The following is a 22,105-nucleotide window of genomic DNA, read 5'->3' as shown; positions in this document are numbered from 1 at the left end:
TTGACTTCCTGACAATTGTAGAAAGCGTAATACGCACAGAAATACTAAAGTTTAGTTCTAGAAAATATCATTTTCTGGATGTTGAACGGGGAACCCTGCAAGTGCAGGACTGTTTTTCTTTGGGGCTTTTCAGGATCCAAGTAAGGGGATAAACTAAGCTGGATGTTTTATGAAAAATAAGTATAATTTTATAATATTTGATTTTAGGGAAATATATGTTTATATATATATATATATATATATATATGATTATGCATTATGTTGGAAAATATTGTTAAAAATGATGATATGTTTTGGACATATGTATACCCATTTTGTGTGGCATGAGTAGAAATTATGATGAATTACTATTTTCTGTGAACATGATAATATTATGGATTTTTATAATGAAAAACTGACGTACGGGCCGAGAATTTTATATGATTTTCCGGGGTACAAGCCGAGCTATAAATATGATTTGCCGGTGTACAGGCCGAGCTATGGATATATTTTGCCAGCGTACAGGTCAAGTTATGGATATGTTTTACCGGCGTACGGACCGAGCTATGATAAAATATGAAATGCAGGTGTACGGGCTAATGATTTTCTTGATGTACATATATATATGCCAACTGATGTGATGATATTGATTTGGCAATTAATAATATGAAATATCCATGTATCACAGTTTCATTATATGCTATATGTTATCAGAACCTGGTTGGCTCGGTTAGGCTAACACTTGCACGGTACCGTTGCTATGTGTTCATGATCATCACAATATTGTGTTAATGCTTCTGTACGGAGTAGCGTGAGGACGGATAGTCGATGTGGTTTTAAGAAGTGTGAGCACCCCTGGTGTACAGACCAGGTCTGGCAGACCCATCGGACTTACAAACTGTACTTTTAACTTGGCAGTGGTCGGCCAACTATTGTCAGGTCCAGCCTTCAAGCCACACAACCCAATCATGTGGGGGTAATACATAACAACAGTCAACTAACCTATTAGGGTTGCTTTCGTATTATTATTATTATATGAGATAAAATATGCTATGAAAATCCATTATGTTCTGCCATGTTATGATTATACATATTTTTCCCAGAAATGTTACAGACATATTTACTTGATACGCATTTATATGCTTTATGTATAACACGAAAAACTCATGTTGTCACACACTAGTATTAGTTTATCTTCCTTTATTGAGAGGTGTCTCACCCCAAATTATATGATCATTTCAGGAGCCCCTGATAGGAAAGCGAATAAAGCTCTGCTGAGATAGTTATTGCTGATCTGCCCTTTCTAAAGGGTAAGTACTTTGATAAGGTCAGATAGACTTTTGAAAAGTGACCCTAGGACATCTTTTGGGTTGTGTATTGTGTATATATAAATAAAATGGATGTAGTAACTCTAGTAATGTGATGAGTGATGTTGGGTACATGGTATTACATGATGTGTATGATTTTATGTTTCCTGCTGCTTAGGCTTCTGTGCTATTTTCTGATATATCCCTGGTACCCACGAGTTTAGGTTAATTATGATATGCTGAATTTACTATATTGGTTTTATTAAAAAAAAAAAAGGAAAAAAAAATGTATGATAATTAAGCAGGTCGTTACAGTTTGGTATCAAAGCCTAAGTTGTTAGATTCTGTAGACTTTAGAATGCAGCAGAAACGATACCAAAGTATAGGAAAATGATTTGAGATGTTGTTCTACAGTCTAGAGGCAGGACTTCCATGGTGATTTCTGTGTTTTTCTTGGAGTGACAATTTCAGGAAAACCATAGTAAACTATTGTCGGGTTATGTTCCTAAAATGTAGGACTGGGTTAGAAATAAGCTGAGAAGGTTAAGACAAGAGGTGAGGTTAGGTGGGTAAATTACAAGGATAGGATTTCTAAGTTATGTTTGTTGTTTTCATGATGGATCCAGGAGGAGATAATGCCCATGCGAGTGGCAATGATGGGGCAGGGCCCTCGAGTGCAGGCGGGACCCACTCTGACGCAATATTACGTAGCATGGTTCAACAGGTTATGCTTGAAATCGCCAGGAGCTTCAAGGAGCAGGGTGGTCTGTCGGCAGGCCATGGGTGCACTATAGAAAAATTTACTAAGATGAATCCTCCGCCATTCTCAGGAGGAGTCGATCCTGCAGCCGCTGAGAACTGGATGCAAGAGACTGAGAAAGTTTTGGCCGTGTTACAATATACCGAAGAACAGAGAGTTCTCTTCGCCACCTATAGACTAACAAGAAAGGCCGAGAGGTGGTGGACTGCTATGAGGCTTCTGGAGCAGCAAATGACTACGCCGATAGCCATGACTCGGGATCGGTTTAAGGAATTGTTCTTCAATAGATATTTTCCAACTACTGTCAAGGAGGCTAAAGTGGAGGAGTTCCTGAGTCTGAAGCAGGGACAATTATCAGTCCAGCAGTATGCGGCGCGTTTTATAAAACTCTCTCACTTCGCTCCGTATATTGTCCCTGATGAGGTGAAAAAAGCGAGGCAGTTTGAAAGAGGTTTGAGGCGGAATATATTCAAGCAAGTTGTAGTGCTAAGGATCCAGGATTTTGCTGATAGTCGACAGAGCAGCCTTGGCAGAGGTTGGTGAACTTCTGGATGCAGAAGAACGGGGGCAGAGGAAGAGATCTGCATCTTTGGGCTACCAACAGGGTCCTAGACAGAATCAGTGGAGGAGAGGAAACCATGACAAAGGACGGAGGCAGGAGACGGGAGGACGCGAGGTTCAGGTAGTGCAAGGCCCTCCAAATGTCAGGCTTGTGGGAGGAGACACTGGGGAGAGTGTCGTGCAGGTAGAGTTGTTTGCTATTGCTGTGGTAGACCGGGACATATGATGCGAGACTGCCCTACACCACCAGATGCAGCTCTTGCTCCTAAACCGTACCGGGGAGACTATCAGGCGCCACGTGGGGACCAGCAGAGAAATATGGCTCTAGTCAGAATGTTCGCTCTAACGCCAGATGATGCTAAGACAGCCGGTGACATGGTGACAAGTATGGTTATTATGTTTTCTTTTAAAATTATTACATTATTTAATTCAGGAGCTACACACTCGTTTGTGTCTTCGGAGTGCGCTAGACTATGTGGGGCAGAAACACGGTTGTTAGATACTGAGTTGTTGGTATCTACACCGACTAGGTCGGCAGTGAGGTGTAGTAGGGTACTTGGGGTTGTTTAGTTGATATTCAGGGAAAAATCTTATCTGCTGATCTAATAGTGCTGAATATGCATGGGTTTGATGTGATCTTCAGCATGGATTGACTAGCAGCTAATTTTTCTAGCATAGAGTGTCATTCACGAGAAGTGCTATTCAGACCTCCGAGACGAGAAGAATTCAAGTTCATGGTCGCGAGTGCAATCCCCGCCTCAGCTAGTTTCAGTTATTCAAGCCAGGAGACTACTGCTGAGTGGTTGTCAGGGGTTTGTGACAATTGTGAAGGAGATGTCAGAGAATGAATTGAAACTTGCTAGCACGCCGGGGTAAAGGAGTTTATAAATGTTTTTCCAGATGAGTTACCAGACTTACCACCTGATCGCAAGATAGATTTTCCTATTGATCTACTTCCAAGTACAACGCCGATTTCTAAAGTATCTTGCCGAATGGCGCCTGCAGAGTTGGCAAAATTGAAGAATCAGTTGCAAGATTTACTTGATAAGGGCTTTATACGACCTAGTGTATCTCCGTGGGGAGCTCTAGTTTTATTTGTGAAGAAGAAAGACGGGTCTATGAGGATGTGTATAAATTATAAGGAGATTAATAAAGTGACGATCAAGAACAAGTATCCTCTACCCCGTATAGATGATTTGTTTGACCAGCTCTAGGGTACACGAGTTTATTCGAAAATTGATCTTAGATCCGACTATCAACAGGTAAAAGTGAAAGCAGAAGACGTCTCGAAGACGGCCTTCAGGATCAGGTACGGGTATTACGAATTCCTTGTTATGCCATTTGGTCTGACAAATGCTCCTGCTATATTTATGGATTTAATGAATAGGATTTTTCATCCATATTTAGATCAGTTTGTTGTTGTTTTTATTGATGATGCACTGGTCTATTCGAGGAGCTATGAGGAGCATGAGACACACTTGAGGCAGGTTCTACAAATGCTACGAGAAAAGAAGTTATACGCTAAGTTCGGTAAATGTGACTTCTGGCTTGAGAAGGTCGTGTTTTTGGGGCATGTTATATCTAGAGATGGTATTTCTATGGATTCCAGTAAGATTGAGGCGGTAATGAATTAGGCTAGACTGAGGAACGTCCAGGAGATCAAGAGTTTTTTGGGGCTAACTGGGTATTACCGTCGTTTCGTTGAAGGATTCTCAGCATTGTCAGGACCTCTGACACAACTAACTAGGAAGAATGTTAGATTTGAGTGGGACAACAGCTGTGAGCAAAGTTTCTAGGAATTGAAGCAGAGATTAGTCATAGCACTAGTATTGGTCATCCCGTCAGGGGGTGAGGGTTATGTCATTTACAATAATGCGTCCTTGAAAGAACTTGACTGTGTGTTGATGCAGCATGGCAGGGTGGTAGCGTATGCTTCCAGACAGTTGAAAGAATATGAAAAGAATTACCCTACTCATGATCTTGAATTGGCTGCAGTTGTACACGCATTGAAGATTTGGAGGCATTACCTATACGGCAAGTGGTGTGAGATCTTCTCCGACCACAAGAGTTTAAAATACTTTTTCACTCAGAAGAAACTGAATATAAAGTAGAGAAGATGGTTGGAACTTATTAAGGATTTTGACTGCACTATCAATTACCACCCAGGGAAAGCTAATGTGATAACTGATGCGTTAAGCAGGAAATCTAGAGAATCAATGTTGGCGGCTATGGAGATTCAGTATCCGATTATGATAGATCTAAAGAGACTCGACATCGAATTAGTTGAAGGTGATCCTCAGGTATGTATCGCCAGTTTAGTAGTGCAACCTACTCTGCAGGAAAGAATTAAAGCTGCTCAGAAGGAAGACCCAGAATTAGTAGAAGTGATGGACAGGGTGCAGAGTGGTCAGAGGGAGGAATTCAATATTGCAGATGACGGAGTTTTGCGGTTCCGTTCCAGATTATGCATTCCTGCCAATACTGAGATCAGAAAGACTATTTTAGAGGAGGCGCACAGATCTTTATATACGGTTCATCTTGGTAGTACGAAAATATATAGGGATCTGCGAGAGTCGTACTGGTGGAGTGGTATGAAGAAAGAGATTGTCGGGTATGTAACCCAGTGTTTGACGTGCCAGTAGTTAAAAGCTGAGCACCAGAGGCCGGTAGGGCAGTTATAGCCATTATTTATCCCAGAATGGAAGTGGGATCATATATCTATGGATTTTGTGTCAGGACTGCCGACGGCGTTACACGGCCAGAATGTCATTTGGGTGATTGTTGACCGTTTGACTAAGACCGCACATTTCTTACCTATCAAGATCAGCTACTCTCTCAAAAGATTGGCGGAGATTTACATTCAAAAGATAGTTCGTTTACATGGGGTGCCAATATCTATTGTGTCGAATCGAGACCGACGCTTTACGTCACATTTTTAGGAGAGCTTGCAAGAAGCTCTAGGGTCTCAGTTATCATTTAACACCGCATTCCATCCTCAATCAGATGGGCAGACTGAGAGGACGATACAGATATTAGAGGATATACTCCGAGCATGCGTATTAGATTTTGGGGGTAGTTGGATTCAATTCATGTCACTGGTGGAATTTGCTTATAATAACAGTTATCATACCAGCATTGGCATGGCATCGTTTGAAACATTGTATGGTAGGAGATGTCGTTCTCCTTTATTCTGGGATGAGATGGGTGAGCAACGAGTAGCGAGTAGTGGGACCAGCAAAGCTTGTTCAGCAAGCGTGTAATAGATTCGGCTTATCAGATACAGGATAGTGCAGCTCAGAGCCGACAGAAGAGTTATGCTGATAATCGCCGCAGGAATCTGGAATTTGATGTAGGTAATCATGTATTTTTTATGTGGGTAATCATGTATTTTTTAAGATAGCTCCGTTGAAAGGGATTATGCGATTTGAAAAGAAGGGTAAACTTAACCCTAGGTTTATCGGTCCATTTGAAATTCTAGACAAAGTAGGGCCTACAGGTTAGCTTTACCACCTGTATTATCCAAGATGCACGATGTATTCCACATATCTATGTTGAGAAAATATGTCCCAGACCCTTCTCATATTATTAGTTATGATGAATTAGAGTTCAGTGATTCAGGGTGCATGAGGAGGTACCAGTACAGATTCTGGATAGGAAAGTGCAAGAGTTACGTAACAAAAAGATTCCTCTGATAAAAATTTTGTGAAGGAATTATGCGGTAGAAGAGGCCTCTTGAGAGTCCGAGGAACAGATAAGACAGAAGTATCCGCATTTATTTCAAGAAGTTTAATCAAGGTAAAATGTAAGTAGTTAGGTAATGTTTCTTTTGCAGGTACATGTAATAGTTTTATTAGTAAGTGGTATTTTAGTTTTGGGAGAATTTTATATTATTTATGTAATCTCCCAGGACTTGAAATGTAACCACGGTATTCCTCCGCCATAAGTGAGGTTAAGTAATAAAATAAGTAGACCGTTTTACTTTTAAGGGATGATGAGTTATATGAATAGCAAATTTCGAGGAGAAAATTTTATAAGGAAGGGAGAATGTAGTGACCCAGAGAAATTATAATATTTAAATAATAAAGAGGGAGGAAAAGGAAATTAAAAAGGGGACACAGTTCGCGTTCGTCGACGACGCGGCATATTGGCCTCGTCGACAAGGGTGCGCTTCGTCGACGAGCAGATACAGAGAGGATATTTGTGCGGCTCTGAATTTCGTCGACGAGGTGAGGTGGCTCGTCGATGAAGGCCAGTGTATAAATAGGTTTAACCTTCATTTTATGGCCGAAAAACCTGCGGGAATGTCTCTATCTCTCTCCTCATTTCGTTTTCCCTTACTTCTCTCTAAGATTTCGAGCCGATCTTGTGCCGGTTCAACGATTTGAAATCACCACGACACTCCTGGGGAAATTCTCTGCATATCTGTCAGAGTAGATCGTTGGTGGAGCTAATTCGGAATCCATCTCAAATCCAGGGTAAGGCTTTCTATTCAATATTTGACTTTCTGACAATTGTAGAAAGCGTAGTATGCGTAGAAATACTGAAGTTTAATTCTGAAAAATATCATTTTTAGGGTGCTGAAAGGGGAACGCAGATGCAGGACTGTTTTTCTTAGGTACTTTTCAAGAACCAGGTAGGGGGATAAACTAAACTTGATGTTTTATGAAAAATATGTACAATTTTATAATATTTGATTTCTAGAAAATATATGTTCATATATATATATATATGATTATGCATTATGTTGGAAAATATTGTTAAAAATGATGATATGTTTTGGACATATATAATACCCATTTTGTGTGGCATGAGTAGAAATTATGATGAATTACTGTTTTCTGAGAACATGATAATATTATGAATTTTTAAAATGAAAAACCGGCGTACAGGCTAAAAATTTTATATGATTCGCCGGCGTATGGGCTGAGCTATGGATATGATTAGGGGTGAGCAAAAGGTCAGTTCGGCCAAATTCGGGTAATTAACCGAATTAACCGAAAAATTCGGTTAAATAAAAGCATTAACCGAACCGACCAAATTGGTCACAAAAACCGAACCGGACCCGACCGAATTACCCGAACGGGTAATTTGGTTAACCATTTTAACTGATTTTATTTAAAATTGATTATTATACAAAAGTGGAAGAAGAAGAAGAAGAAGAAGAAGAGGAAGAGGAGGAACCGAGGACTCGAGGAGGAGGAGAAGAGGAAGACTTACTGAGTTACTGGGGTCCAGCCGTCCGGGTTTGCACGGCGAGCTGGTGGCCAAGAGTCTGAGACGCTGAGAACCGAGACGAGAGGCTGGACTCTAGAGAGCCGAGCTGCCGAAGACTCGAAGACAACGAAGAGGCCAGAGGGGATTTGCCGACTCTGACTCTCCGAGAGGTGGTCCGATGAGTCGATGACTCCGATGGAGAGGCAGGAGAGCTGCGGCCTGCGGGCGTGCGCCATGCGGAGCAGATCGGCACTCGGCAAAGCGCAGAGAAACTGAGTAAGTAAGAAACCCTAAGTCCCTACTCCCTAACTCTAATCCCCAATCTATGAGTCTGTGGACACTGGACCGTGAGTGTGCTTGTGTGAAGTGTGAAGTGAACGAAGGCACGAAGCCTTTTTTTCCCCCTAGGCCCAGGCCCCAAGCGGCCAAGCCCGAGTCGCCCGAGCCCGACGGCGCCGACTGCCCTATTATAAATTATATTAAAAATATAAAGTATTAGTAATTCGGTTAACCGATATTTTTTTAACCGTTAACCGAACCGAAACTGATTAACCAAAAATTTGTAGATTTTTAACTGAACCGGATTTTTTACCCGAACCGAACCGGCCAATTTCGGCTGGTTAATTCGGTTTTCACCGAATTATGCTCACACCTAGATATGATTTGCCGGCGTACGGGCCAAGTTATGGATATGTTTTGCCGGCGTACGGACCGAACTATGGATATGTTTTGTCAGCGTACGGGTCGAGCTATGGATATGATTTGCCGGCGTACGGGCCAAGCTATGGATATGTTTTGCTGATGTACGGACCGAGCTATGGTAAAATATGAAATGCCGGTGTACGGGCCAATGATATTCATGATGTATATATATATATATGCAAAATGATGTAATGATATTGATTTGGAAACTAACAATATGAAATATCTATGTATCACAGTTTCATTATATGCTATATGTTATCAGAACCTAGTTGGCTTGATTTAGGCTAGCACTTGCACGGTACCGTTGCTATGTGTTTGTGATCATCACAATATTGTGTTAATGCTTCTGTACGGAGTAGCGTGAGGACGGATAATCGATGTGGTTTTAAGAAGTGTGAGCACCCCTGGTGTACAGACCAGGTCTGGCAGACCCATTGGACTTACAAACTGTACTTTTAACTTGGCAGTGGTCGGCCAACTATTGTCAGGTCCAGCCTTCGAGCCACACAACCTAATCATGTGGGGGTAATACATGATAACAGTCAACTAACCTATTAGGGTTGCTTTCATATTATTATTATTATATGAGATGAAATATGCTATGAAAATCCATTATGTTCTACCATGTTATGATTATACATATTTTTCCCAGAAATGTTACAGACATATTTACTTGATACGCATATATATGCTTTATGTATAACACGGAAAACTTATGTTGTCACACACTAGTATTAGTTTATCTTCCCTTACTGAGAAGTGTTTCACCCCAAATTATATGATCATTTCAGGAGCCCCTGATAGGAGAGCGAATAAAGCTTCGCTGAGATAGTTATTGCTGATCTGTCCTTTCAAAAGGAGTAAGTACTTTGATAGGGTCAGATGGACTTTTGAGAAGTGACCCTAGGACATCTTTTGGGTTGTGTATTATGTATATATAAATACAATGGATGTAGTAACTCTGGTATTGTGATGAGTGATGTTGGGTACATAGTATTACATGATGTGTATGATTTTATGTTTCCTGCTGCTTAAGCTTCCGTGCTATTTTTTTATGTATCTCTAGTACCCACGGGTTCAGGTTGATTATGATCTATTGGATTTACTATATTGGTTTTATTAAAAAAAAAGGAAAAAAAAAATGTATGATAATTAAGCAGGTCGTTACACATATCGCTTAATGTAATTGAGATTGTTTTGGAATGTGATTTGAGCTTATCTATATCAAATTTGAATCTGTTAAATTCAACTTTTTGATAATTTGATAGTAAGAAAGTTCCTTACTTATTCCCCAATCCAATTGTGGCCTTCCTTATCTTAAAGGAGCCAATACCTAAAATTAAGTGATCAAATTTTTTTGATTTAAAAATAAATCCAAAATTAATTTTAATTTTTACTTAACATTTAGTGCATACACAAACCAGCAAACATCATCCCCTCTAACAGACACCATAACCCACCACAACACACCAACAAACATCTGCACATCCATCACCTCAACCCACCAATTCACAACCTTCCATTTTCCACCATAAGCATGTCTGTTTCACAGGCTAATGATGTTTGGCTTGGCAAAGCTCCCTATAGCCCAGGTTTCGTACAGCCAAAGTAAGGGATTGGTAAGGCCAAGGGGGGTCCTTAACCCCACATACAAGACATAAAAATTGCCTGATCCCCTCCCACCAGCCAGCAAAGGCTAAAGATTTTATAGATATTAAAACACACACACACATATATATATATTCTACTCATGTATGGTATCCGTAACTAGAATAGCTAGTCCCCAATATGGTTAAGTCCAGTCCTGTGAAACCTTAGCCACAAAAAAATGCACCCTAAGCACATAAATCACTTCACACTTTTCAAACATAGATTGAAGGATTCCCCTTGCTATGAATGCATTTGGAAGGATCTACTTTCTTCATACCTTGTTAAACCATTGTTTTAAAACCCAAAATGGACCAGCTGGTATGATCTGATTGGGCCAGAACTGGCCTTATTATTGGTCTAGCTTACACCCTTAAAACAATGTTTCTCAAAGCAAAGTCAATCCTGCCAAAACAAGGCAACTCAGCATGAGATGACATGACTGGGAGTCTGGGACGAATTAAACCTGAAGCCCTGCAAATAATGCACTAGCACTTACAAGAATAGCCATATTGCCTCCTACTCTACAGCAGGTTGTTGGAGTTAACTCTGTTAAGGGTGAGTCCCCTTTTTTGCTTCAACTTATTCTTTTTAAAAGTAAAAGTTGGGACTAATATGTTTGGTAAACAACATTCCCAGCTTTTAAAAGTTAATTTTTAGCTTTTGCAAGGAACTCTTAAAAGTTACGAGTTTGAAGCTTTTAAAAGCTAAATGCTAGCTTTTTCTCCAGTAAATTATTCTATTCCATTGTTGTCCCATATTTTTTTCAAATATTACAAAACTATCGATGCATTAATTATATTTCCTAAAATTATATATCCATTTTAGTCATTTAAAATGCTTTTAGGCACCTTACAACTTTTTTACCAAAAACTCAAAGCCAACTTTTTCTTTCTTACAGCTCCTTTTTCGCAGAGGGGCCAAACATTTTTGAAAAAAAATATCAAAAAGTTCATTTTCATCAGCTCCTTTTTAAAAGGTTCTTTTAAAAAGCCATAGGGGGGCCAAACTAAGCCTACGGGACCACCAACCAAAAAAAACCCTTTATCTCAAAACTCAAAAGGAACTTTTGCCTCCCAAACACCCCAATAGAGAGGAAAGATCACATCAATCTTAGCAAAATGAGAAAAGGAAAAGATTTAAAAGGATATTCCCCTGAAGTGTCCAAAGATCAAAACTCTACCATCACCCTTCAAATCCCTTTCTAAAATGAAACTCTCAAGAAAAAGGCGATATAACCTAGCAAAGGAAGAAAATAATGGTCACCCCCCCACCACACCCCACCCCCTCCCCTCCCAAAAGCACCAAAAATAAATAAATAAATAAATAAACATCTTCCCCAAACCTAAAATGATTCTCTCTCCCTCCCAAAATGGAATTTTGTTAAAGCAATAAAAAGGGATAAACTTGATAAATACACCTCCAAGGACTTTCAAGAAGTTGCGAACACCCCAACTACCATCCTCCAATTAAGACTCCAAATTACCAAGACTCGATCCACCTTCTTCCTTACACCTACAAACCACCTCCCACCTAACCGAACGATCTCTCCTCTCTCCTATACTTGATGAAAGGTAATTCCTCATAATCCTCTCCATCTTTTGAGCTCACCAAGGAACCTAAAAAGAGATAAATAATACAACATAATAGTTGAAAGGGTGTCTACCACCCAAAGAAAACAAAGCTCCTCAACCTTAGACACCACTAGATCACAAAAGGCTAATGAACAAGGCTCCCCACCCCCCAGGAGGTCCTAAATTGATGAGAGTCCATTCTAGAACACCAGACCTAGCTAGAGAAGTCATCTCCAAAATCCACCCAAGACTAAGACTAATGGACCCCACACCACATTTTTCTCAAATTAATTCTAAGACTTGAGACTTCCAAAATTTGCAGAATAGGGCAAATGTTAGCAAAAGAGTCAGTGTGGTGATCTAAGAAAATCATGGTATTTGCAAACTGCAGATGAGACACTACAACCTCCTCCTTGCCCACCATTGACACCTCTCACCCCCTATCTACAACCCTATCTATCATTTTACTCAAAACATCCACCACAAGGACAAAAAGAAAAGGGGATAACAGATCCTCTCGCCTAATTCCCCAAGAAGAAAACAACAAATCTTTAGGCTGCGCATCAACAATCAATGAAAAATAAGCATTAGATAGGCATCCCCCAATCCAACTTATTCACCCCAACTCCAAAACCTTTCCTCTTAAGCACCCTAACCAAAAAATCCCAACTAGCCCTATCATAAGCCTTCTCAAGTCTAATTTAAACACAATACCACTCTCCTTCTTATAACAATCTACTTCCCTCCCACAAAAGCACTTTGTGCAAGAAAAATAGTATCACAAAGGACAGAACTCAAACTATTAGCAAGCATCTTAGCTATGATCATATACACACAATATATTAAACTAAAAGGCCTAAAATCTAAAACCTCAATAGACTTATTCTTCTTTGGCACTAGAGAGATGAAGGTACAGTTCCCACCTCACAGCATCCCAACACTCTTTGAGGAGAAAAAAAAAAAAAGCCATGTTAAACCCAAGCTTGAGAGCCTCATCCCTCTCAAGACTAAACACTACCGCCCCAGCCTACTCCTCAACCTGGACATTTGAACATCCAAAACAGGACTCCACTCCAAGCGCTCAATTATAGGTCAGTCTAAATCTTCCTCACAAAGCAAATGTCTAAAAAAATCAATGATCTCTTGTGCTACCATCCTGTCATTAGTCACTATTAACCCACTTCTTGACTCCATTTCACTTAAAATAATAATAATCTTCAAAAAATAATATTCAGAGTCATTAGGGCTTTCTTCTACTATGGGGTGGGTGGGAAGAAAAAGATTTATTTAATTGGGATATTGTAGGTCTAAGAAGGAGGGGGGTTTGGGTATTTACAGATTGGTCTCTACGGACACAGCTTTATTGGGTAAATAGCTTGGGGAATTTCCTTTAAGAGGAGTCTTCCCTTTGGCACAAAGCTATTAAAAGTAAATTAGTCTTACACGGTAGTGGGTGGGAATGTGGGACATTAATTACTTAATTTGAGGATGAGATGTTCTCTTGAGAGTCATTGGAGGTTATTCACAGATATATCTAAGTTTCATTCCTTACCATGGTTATTGAAATCGCAATTTGGATCATAGGATTGTACGATTCTATGATCCAGATTCACCCAAACGATCCAAGTTGCAACAAAAATTGGAATCAAGTAGAATCGGTAGAATCGTAGAATCATAAGTAGAATAGTACAGATCCTACTCTGTTACCTGGATACGGATTTTTTTTCCTTTTTAGGCTTCAATAATGTGGCCCAATACATGTTTTTATTCGCCTAAAGGCCCCAAAAGGTTTATGTTTGGTCCAAAGTCTTCTAAAACTGGGGCAAAATGGCTCCCAGCCTCCCATCAGGGAACAGATTCAGCAGAATCTGCACCTGATTTCCCAGAGTTCGACACCTCAGTCCTCTACTCATTGAAATTCAGCAAGCCTGCACCTGAATTTCTCTCCTGTTCGACAACCAGAGAGCCCTCCATCTGGTGACTGGTGTTTGATCAGCAGCAGCTAGCCGTCTTGTTGTTTGATCAACAGTTCTTTGGCATTCAACAACCAGAGTTCCTGTGGTTCAACAAAAACTCAGTCCTCTTCCTTCAATGGTGCTCGATTCGATCCTGCATACCCTTCCAATGAAGCTTGTTAGAATCCCAATTCTAACAACCCTTGTTCCTTGCACCAAATTTCTTGTTGGAAATGAGAACCACATTCAGTTTTGGGAAGACATTTGGGTAGGTGATTATGCGCTTTCAATTTCTTTTCCTCATTTATAAAGGCTGTCCTCATTGCATAATGGTACTATTTCTTACTTCTTTATATCAAATGGGAATAAATTCTCTTGGGATTTTCATTTTCCTAGGTCCCTTAATGATAGGGAGGTGTGGAGCTCACCGCATTATGTTTGTTGGTGTGTAGTCGTCCTTCCTCCAGGACAGATTTCCAGTCACAGGTTCTTGATTCTCCAGGGGATTATTCTTCCAAATCTTATTTTGAGCAGTTCACCGATACAAACATGTTTTTCCCGCTTCACTGTACCATTTGAAAGGACAAAATCCCCTCAAGATTAAGGTTTTTATTTGGTTTGTTGTTCTTAGCAGAGCTGGCACTAACAACTTGTTGGAGAGTAGGAAGCCCCTCAAGGCTTTATCTCCAGATGTTTGATCTTTATGTTTTGATAGTTCAGAATCTGACTCATTTGTTCCTTAATTGTTCCTTCTCATGGAGGATGAGGAATAATGAATTTAGACTTGGAGAGAATTGGGTGTGTCTCAACTACTCTCAAGTTGATAGAGGATCCATTGGCTATCTCATTTTCAAGCTACAGGAGGAGTACAGATGGCTCAATATTGTGGAGGTGTGGGTGTTTTGCTGTTTTGTGGGGGGATTTTGTTGGAGCAGCACATATGTATATTCACAGGGAAGAAGATGTCTTTGTCTGTATATTCACAGGGAAGAAGATGTCTTTGTCTATACTTCAGGATAGGATATTTGGCCTCATTGTGGGCTTTGAAGCTGGCTGTTTCATAGGATTGTCTTTTTCAGACTTACAACGTGATTCAAGAGCAACCCTGTTTTGATGTTTTCTTTTTCTGTTCTTATATATTCTAAGGAGCATTTCTGCCCTGTTTTGCACTTTCTCTTCTCTTTAATAAAATTTCTTATTTTTCTGTTAAAGCAATATTCAAAAAAAATATAAACTAAAACCACCAGTTCAACCACCGGTTTGACCCACTGATTTGACTAGTCCAACAGACCCAGTTACATCACTAGATGGATCACCAGTCCCACTTTTAAAACCATGCCTCAAACAATCCATACATATGCTGATAAAGAGAAGAGAAGAAAAACGGAGAGGGATGAGGAGAGAGTGAGACAGTAACCTACTGAGTAAACACAATTTTAAATTATAATTTTTTAAAATACGGACAAAATAAAGCAAAACTGAAGTACATCAATTGTGCTAGCCATTAGACGGTAAGATATTTACCGCTTTGAGATAACTCTTCTCGGTCAGGAACCAGAACACTCACAGCATTTGCATCAGCAGGTATGTTTGCATTTCTTTTTAGAACAATCTTTGACAAACCACGCACATGTTTGCAACAGTTCCTAAAGAAAGCAGCCAATTTCTTTAATCGTGCACCATTCGAATCAGCTGCAGCGTGAAAAAGGTGGCTTAAACCAACTACAGAAGCTTCAATAGAACCAAGAAACTTTTCGACAAATGACCATGGTTCACACTGATTAGCCTGCTACAAAAGTAAAGCACAAATAAAGAATTCTGCAAAGAACCACTTGCTTAAATAGAGCCAGCAACTCTACCCCATCATCATCCATAAATACTTGAGCTGGAAGATTGAGAGAATCCTCGTGCAGAAATACATCTACATATTAAAGTAAAACTATTGCAGCTTAATAACTAACATAATTTAATGCCAAAAGAGTATAGTAGAGCATCATACACCAGCTTGACTTACCAGCAACAACACATGCATGGTTGTGCAAGCAAGCATGTGCTTGCAGGTAGATACACACAAAAGGAGATAACACAGAAAAGGAGATACTCACAGCTACATGCATAGATTTTGGTATGTATGGATTTCTGTAGGCATGCACTCCTGGTATTGAAGCCACCAAATGTCCAATTGCACCGCCAAAGTCATACTTCGCTAACTCTGTGATCCAGTAGGCTTCACTAGGTACATCAATAACAAGAGATGCCATAAAACCAGCCAGCTGAGCAGCAAAATCAGATTTTGAATTTTGATTTATAACAATATCTGAGATTTGGGTAAAAAGAGAACAATAATCAGGTGCAGTTCTGCAAGGAAAATCTTGCCACCAGATGGTATTGGTCACACAGTTCCACTGCAATATTCAGAAAAAACAGATAAGCAGCACCGCAAAGAGAAATAATATTGAACTGTAATAAAAACAAAGAAGTATTGGACACCCATTAGCAAGGCCTTTCCCCATATTAGGACATACAAATGAACACAATAACTCCAAATTCTTACCAACTCAGAATTCAAATTTCATGCACTTTAGTTACAAGTACACAAGACACATTTAGGCAGCAATTACACTTGCTTCCTTAAAGGTCAGCTCCATTCAAACCTACACTCGTGTTGATATTAATCGGACGGACAAGAAATTACACCTATGCCCATAAAGGACAGACAAACTAATTCCCCAATTATCTCTCCCTTAATTAGTGTCATCATATAGGTGTCTAACACTCCTCCTCACGTTGGTCTCATTGTCCATAGATGTCTCCCATGCCATCCTGCACACAAGAGAATGAAAGATCCTAGTACTAACTACTAAGACCTTCAGTAAAAAGGGCAAAGAAGTTATATTCCAATTTTACATACGAAAGACGTAGAAATCCATCATTAATTTTGTTTTGATCAAGTGCTTGTCAATTTCAATATATTTTGTTTATCCACCAATGAAAGTACAATTCCTGGAAGTAGACGGGGGAGGAAGAAGAAGAAGAAAGAAGAATGGAGAAGGTAAGATATTTGCAGAACAGCAATGAAAATAGAACAAGTGGAGAAGAGAGAGAACAAATATCGGAGGCAGAGAGAGAGAATGAAGAAAAGAAGAAGAGTGGGGGAAGATGGGGGAAATTGAAATTGGCTCTGACACCAATGATGCAAGAAAGCATCAATGATCTGCAGTCATTGAAGAATGTAGGAGAAGAGGATAGAGGGAGGAAAGGGGAAGAAGAAGGAAGAGAAGGAGAAGAGAGGGGAGATACAATGGGGAATCACACATTCACTTTCAAATTCAAATTCAACAATCAATTTCTACGTGGCTTCCACACACTAATTTTAAGAAAGCCAATAACACATGAAATTACACATGTGCCTCTAGAATTATATGAAATTACAAGCATGCTCATAAACGCAAATATTACAAACAAGCCTCCAAATACACATAATCCTATATTAATTAAACTAAGTACGTAATAAACTATTGACTAAACTCAACAATCCTTGATCCAATTCTTTCGAATGAGTCTCGAACAACATGGTCTTGCTTCTCATCCTACATCACATACTCTTATTCTCACCTATCAAAAAAAAAACATATTTTTGTGGAGTATACAGGAAGTGTTGGCATCTGGTATGAACTATAAACACAGCGCATACAGAACTCCTTTCTCTAAGTGTCCACAGAAGACCAATTCATTCACCTAACGCAGTCATAAAACTACAAATGTGGTTCACATCTAATGTGGTTGTAAATTAATTACAATGATGTATATTTTATATTCACTTAACAAATGAAAAAAAAAAAAAAAAAACAGAAAAATAAAGAAAAGAGCAGATATTCACACACTAGTTTTTTCCAGGCCATGGAGCGCACATTACGTCATAATTGTAATCCCTCATTTCAGGCTTTCAGCGTTAAAATATATGAATCAAAAGGAAAAAGAAGACGCATCATTCTCATAAAGTACCAGGAGAAAAATGCAGACAAGACCTCCTGCTAAGTGATCACCTGCTTTGCCACTAAATTTGCAGAAGTAATGATGACACGAATACTATCTTGTCTTTGCAAAACAATAAATTTTGGATGATGGCAAGCAATGCCTTGTTTTGTGCGGTCATTACCGAAGGCAATGACCTCGGGGAATGGAGGATACCTACAATCAGAGAAGGATAATATTAGAAACCTATCATACTTCAGCAACTTTGCAGATTACCTCTAATTTTTTTTTTAATATTTTTTTTTTCTTTTTGTTACAAATAATAAATATAGGAACCTCAACTTACACAACAACTAGGTTCGGAAAATCTGGGTAAGGCACTGCTGATCTTTTATCAGGGCTGGAACTCCAACATCTCTCAGAATTATGACATGCAATTGTCACAGGCAAATGGCGGGGAATCTCACAGTGTGATAGGAACCTACCGAGAAACCTCTCTTAGAAATAGAAGTAGATCTAAACTGAATCGCAGCCCTGATCTCACATAAATCTCAGGGAGAGAAAAGCAGTTTAAAAATGCTAAAATTTTCCATTAAAAATAAATGTAAACGTGCAATTAGAATATATGGACTCGATCTGACTTGCAAATAATTATTCGTTAACCCCATAAATTACCGGCAACAAGAAGGAGAACAGACGAAGAACAAAAAGTAGCCGTGTGGACCGTGGATCATTACCATAAAACATCGCATGTAAATGTTGCACTAAATATTCGCAAAAGGCCTTCAACAGGATGAAGAAGCTCTGGCAAGGAAACAACAGTGTGAGGGCCGAAAGAACCATGAACCATAGACTCAAGGCGATTCAGATAGAATTTCTTCCCGGGTGGGGAACAAGAGTGTGGGCGGTTCTTATTCCGATTGCCACCGTCGGACTGAAGAGCGTTTCCCCTACCCAAAGAATTCAAGGATGCAGAACTGGACTTGCTATCGGAAATGACGTTGCCAACAACGGGAACATCGTCCGTATAAACAACCCTCTGGACAACAAAACCGATGCGAATCCCGAGACTGCAAACACCATCATTTCCAGCACAAACAAGCAGAACCTCGTCTCCATCAGATAAGCCGGCGACGGTATCTCTTCCAACCCTAACCCCATTGACAAAAACACCATTTAAGGAGTGGGCCCTAACCCTGACCCGAGAACAGGAAGGAGGGTGCTCAACCTTCGGTTCATTGTTGATAACGGAATCAGGAGTAGGGGAGAAGAAAGCGAAGCCGTCGGAAATAAAAATCTTGCGGAGCGCGGCGTGGAAGGAAAGCTGGCAGTGGCGCCTACTGACTCGAGGGTCGTCGAACAGGAAGTGGCAGAAGCGGCGGTCGCGGCCGATGGTGCAAGCGGTGTGGGGAGAGAGAGGGATGAAGTGGGAGGAAGAACCTGTACTAGTGGAAATCAGAGGGACGTCGAGGCATTTCAGATGTAGAAAAGCAGTGCTGCAAACTTGCTTTGGTTTCTTCTTCTCAACAGCAGAGTGGGAATCTGGTAATAGATTTGTCATTAACAAGGCGGAGATGCGGAGAACAAGATAGTCCCAGCGGATTTGATTCACCCAATACCAACAGCAATGGCAATGGCAAATTAAATCCAATGGAGGCCAAAGGTATACTAGCCGCAGGAACGCGCAATGCGGGTTCTCCACGGCTGTTCAGAAGAAGAAACCAAAGCAAGTTTTAAGAAAATTATAATTGGAATATGCACGAGTAGTTTTAAGAACTTTTAAAAAAAAATTTATGTATGGGTAGTTACAGAGGATTTTTTAAAATTTTTATGGCTAGTTTTGAGAACATTTTGAGAATGTTAAAACCAAACCATGAACTGACCCAGTTTAGTTTGGCTACCAGTGGACCAATGTGGCTTGCGCCTTTTCTAAAACCATGCACGTCTAGTTGAATACTTAAAAGAAAAAAAACAAATTTGATCAGACCTGTTTCGACCTTTCAAAATTAGATTAACCCTGTTTAGCTTAAGTAAGCCACCAAACCATAACAATTTGGGTTAGTTGTTAAGTAAGTAATGTCTAATCTGACTTTTCTTTGCGACTAAACCGGTCCAAGAGCCAATTGTCTCTTGCTTAGAATTTTTTAAATTAGGATCATGTAGCTCATGATCAAAACAGTTCAATTTAAAAATATTAGGTGGGATATATTATTCTCGTCTCTTGGTTGTCTCTCCCTACAATTGTTGATCTCAAGAGGCATAGAATCATAGCGATGGTAGGCTTTTATATTAAGTCAGTTGAGAAAGCAAAATTTAGAGAATCAAAATTTGTTGATTTTATAATATGTACGAAAAATCAAACTAAATCGAAGAACATTGAAAACTAACCTCCAAACCAACTGCACTAATCAATTTGGTGGTGAGGAAAATCGAAGACCTACTGAATCCGAAAGATCTACACAGAGACCACTTACATATGCTTGTAGACCATCGAATTTCAAACTATATCCCCTTCTAATTGCAAACTACCTACTTCTAATATTGCCTAGTAATTAAAATGAAGTTTCAAATCATTAAATTAAATATAATAGTACAATTGATTCTATCACGCCCTGAACTCGGTAATGGGATCCAGGGTGTGATGTAGTAACCTAACACGTCCCTATATCATACAAAACACACATAATACTATAATGAATGAGGGTCCGATCCTGTAGGGTTCCCGTACACCGAATACACTTTCACATACACAACATATACATCATGGAAAAGTTCATTCCATACATACATCGTACCATACCAGAGTCTATACAAATAGAGTCTAAGCTCCATATTACAAAACATAACCCAAGGTGCCTGCAATACCCAAAACGACAACCCTATTACGGTCCAAGTACTTACACAAGTACTCTACGCAATTAACCAACCACCACGCTCCCAACACTAGGACACTAGTTCCGGTTACTCGAACGACCTAAAAACATGTACATACGATAAGGGTGAGACACCTCTTAGTAAGGCAGAATCAGGTTATATCAGTGTGTGGCATATGAATGTTATCATGACATAAAACATACACAGTCCACTTCCAGTATTTTTACAAAAACAGTTTCAGTATAATTATCAACACACACATGATCAATTAACCCGGTGTTGTCACACCCTTCGACGCGAATCCAACCCGCATTACACAGTGTCCCCGGCACATGGCGTAGCCCCAGGCTCCCATGGCATCGTACCGGTACATCTGGTGGATTCACGCCCTTCGGTGATCAGTCGATAAGAGGGGATATTTCACGTCCTTGGATATAGAGCCGGACACTCTTGCCACTGGCAGGTGGTATTTTACACCCTCAGATATAGAGTCAGACATTCTTTCACAACCTGGAACGATTCGGAACACACGTTCCTATATCTAATTTCAGCAAATCACAACTCAATGCATATTCATATAAATAGTTCATTCCACACTTATTTGGTAATCACAAAATCATGATTTTCAAAATACAATTTAAAACAAGTCAAGGCACGACCATCTCCATAACACAATATACTCAACAATATATTCACGGTTTTCCAACGAAACCAGAGATGCAACCCAATGCCCCCTCTTCCCAAAACTGTAATGTGAAAACCCCATAATTTTTACCCATAAGATTTCCCCAAATAAGTAGTCAAAACATACACAGGATCATAAACCACTGTTCTACTGAATATGATTTCAAAAATAATCGATATAAACAGAATTCTCTTACCTTTCCCCGAAAATCCAAACACAAACTCTACGACTCCTAAATAGCGAAACGAGTTCCCAAAACCTATAAATCACAATATGATAATTACTTACAATCCTACTCTCTACAAATCTACCGAAACGGAAATGAAAACCGAACCTTACCTCAATTTTTGGGTCAAAACCCGAAAACCTCAAAAGGAAGATTCGTTCCACAAAACATGTAGAGATTCCTTCCCTGATCCTCATAGTAACGTCAGTTCGTCGATTCTAACGACGAACGACAAAGAAATCTAGAGAGAGAGAATGGAGCTTCGAGTTATAGAGAGAGAGAGAGAGAGAGAGAGAGAATGAGTATTTTGATATCTTAAAAAAGAAGCAAAGAAAAAAATATTTATAGAACCTTTGAGCAAGCCAATCTCGTTGACGAGGCGGCGTCTTTGTCGATGAGCCAACGAAATAAATTCGTCAACGAGCCTGAGATTTCAAGATTTCCCAAAACCTCTTGGCTTCTCCTCGTCGACAAACCTCTGCATTTCGTCATCAAACAATAGAAGGGTTTTCGTCGACGAAAACACTGACTTCATCAACAAAGCCTGCTCAAATTACTGTTTTACCCTTTTCTTATTTATTTATTCTCTATCTCACGAGTCGAGTTCTTACAGATTCTAACTTTAGTCCTTATCTTCCAAGCA

The 22,105-nt window shown here is 39.7% G+C and overlaps 1 protein-coding gene across 5 annotated transcripts in view; it reads right to left on the bottom strand.

Annotated features, from left to right (window-relative positions):
* The window catches only part of LOC131159439 (uncharacterized), a 34,585-nt gene extending 15,156 nt beyond the window's left edge, over positions 1-19,429 (bottom strand). For 2 of the 5 annotated variants that reach the window (XM_058114348.1, XM_058114347.1), the window contains exons 1-5: positions 18,415-19,347; positions 18,024-18,158; positions 17,749-17,893; positions 15,808-16,107; positions 15,227-15,491 (exon numbers count right to left, since the gene is read on the bottom strand). In XM_058114348.1, the coding sequence (XP_057970331.1) occupies positions 15,227-15,491; positions 15,808-16,107; positions 17,749-17,893; positions 18,024-18,158; positions 18,415-19,238 (1,669 nt within the window). In that variant the 5' untranslated portion in view covers positions 19,239-19,347. Of the gene's footprint in view, positions 1-15,226; positions 15,492-15,807; positions 16,108-17,748; positions 17,894-18,023; positions 18,159-18,414 lie in introns of all 5 variants that reach the window. The other 3 variants (XM_058114345.1, XM_058114346.1, XM_058114349.1) reach the window with 3 other exon arrangements.
* Between the last annotated feature and the right edge of the window lie 2,676 nt (positions 19,430-22,105).

This window comes from Malania oleifera, chromosome 7 (genome assembly GCF_029873635.1).
Source record: "Malania oleifera isolate guangnan ecotype guangnan chromosome 7, ASM2987363v1, whole genome shotgun sequence".
Classification (NCBI taxonomy): domain Eukaryota; kingdom Viridiplantae; phylum Streptophyta; class Magnoliopsida; order Santalales; family Ximeniaceae; genus Malania; species Malania oleifera.
This window is presented reverse-complemented; position numbering and strand designations above follow the sequence as displayed.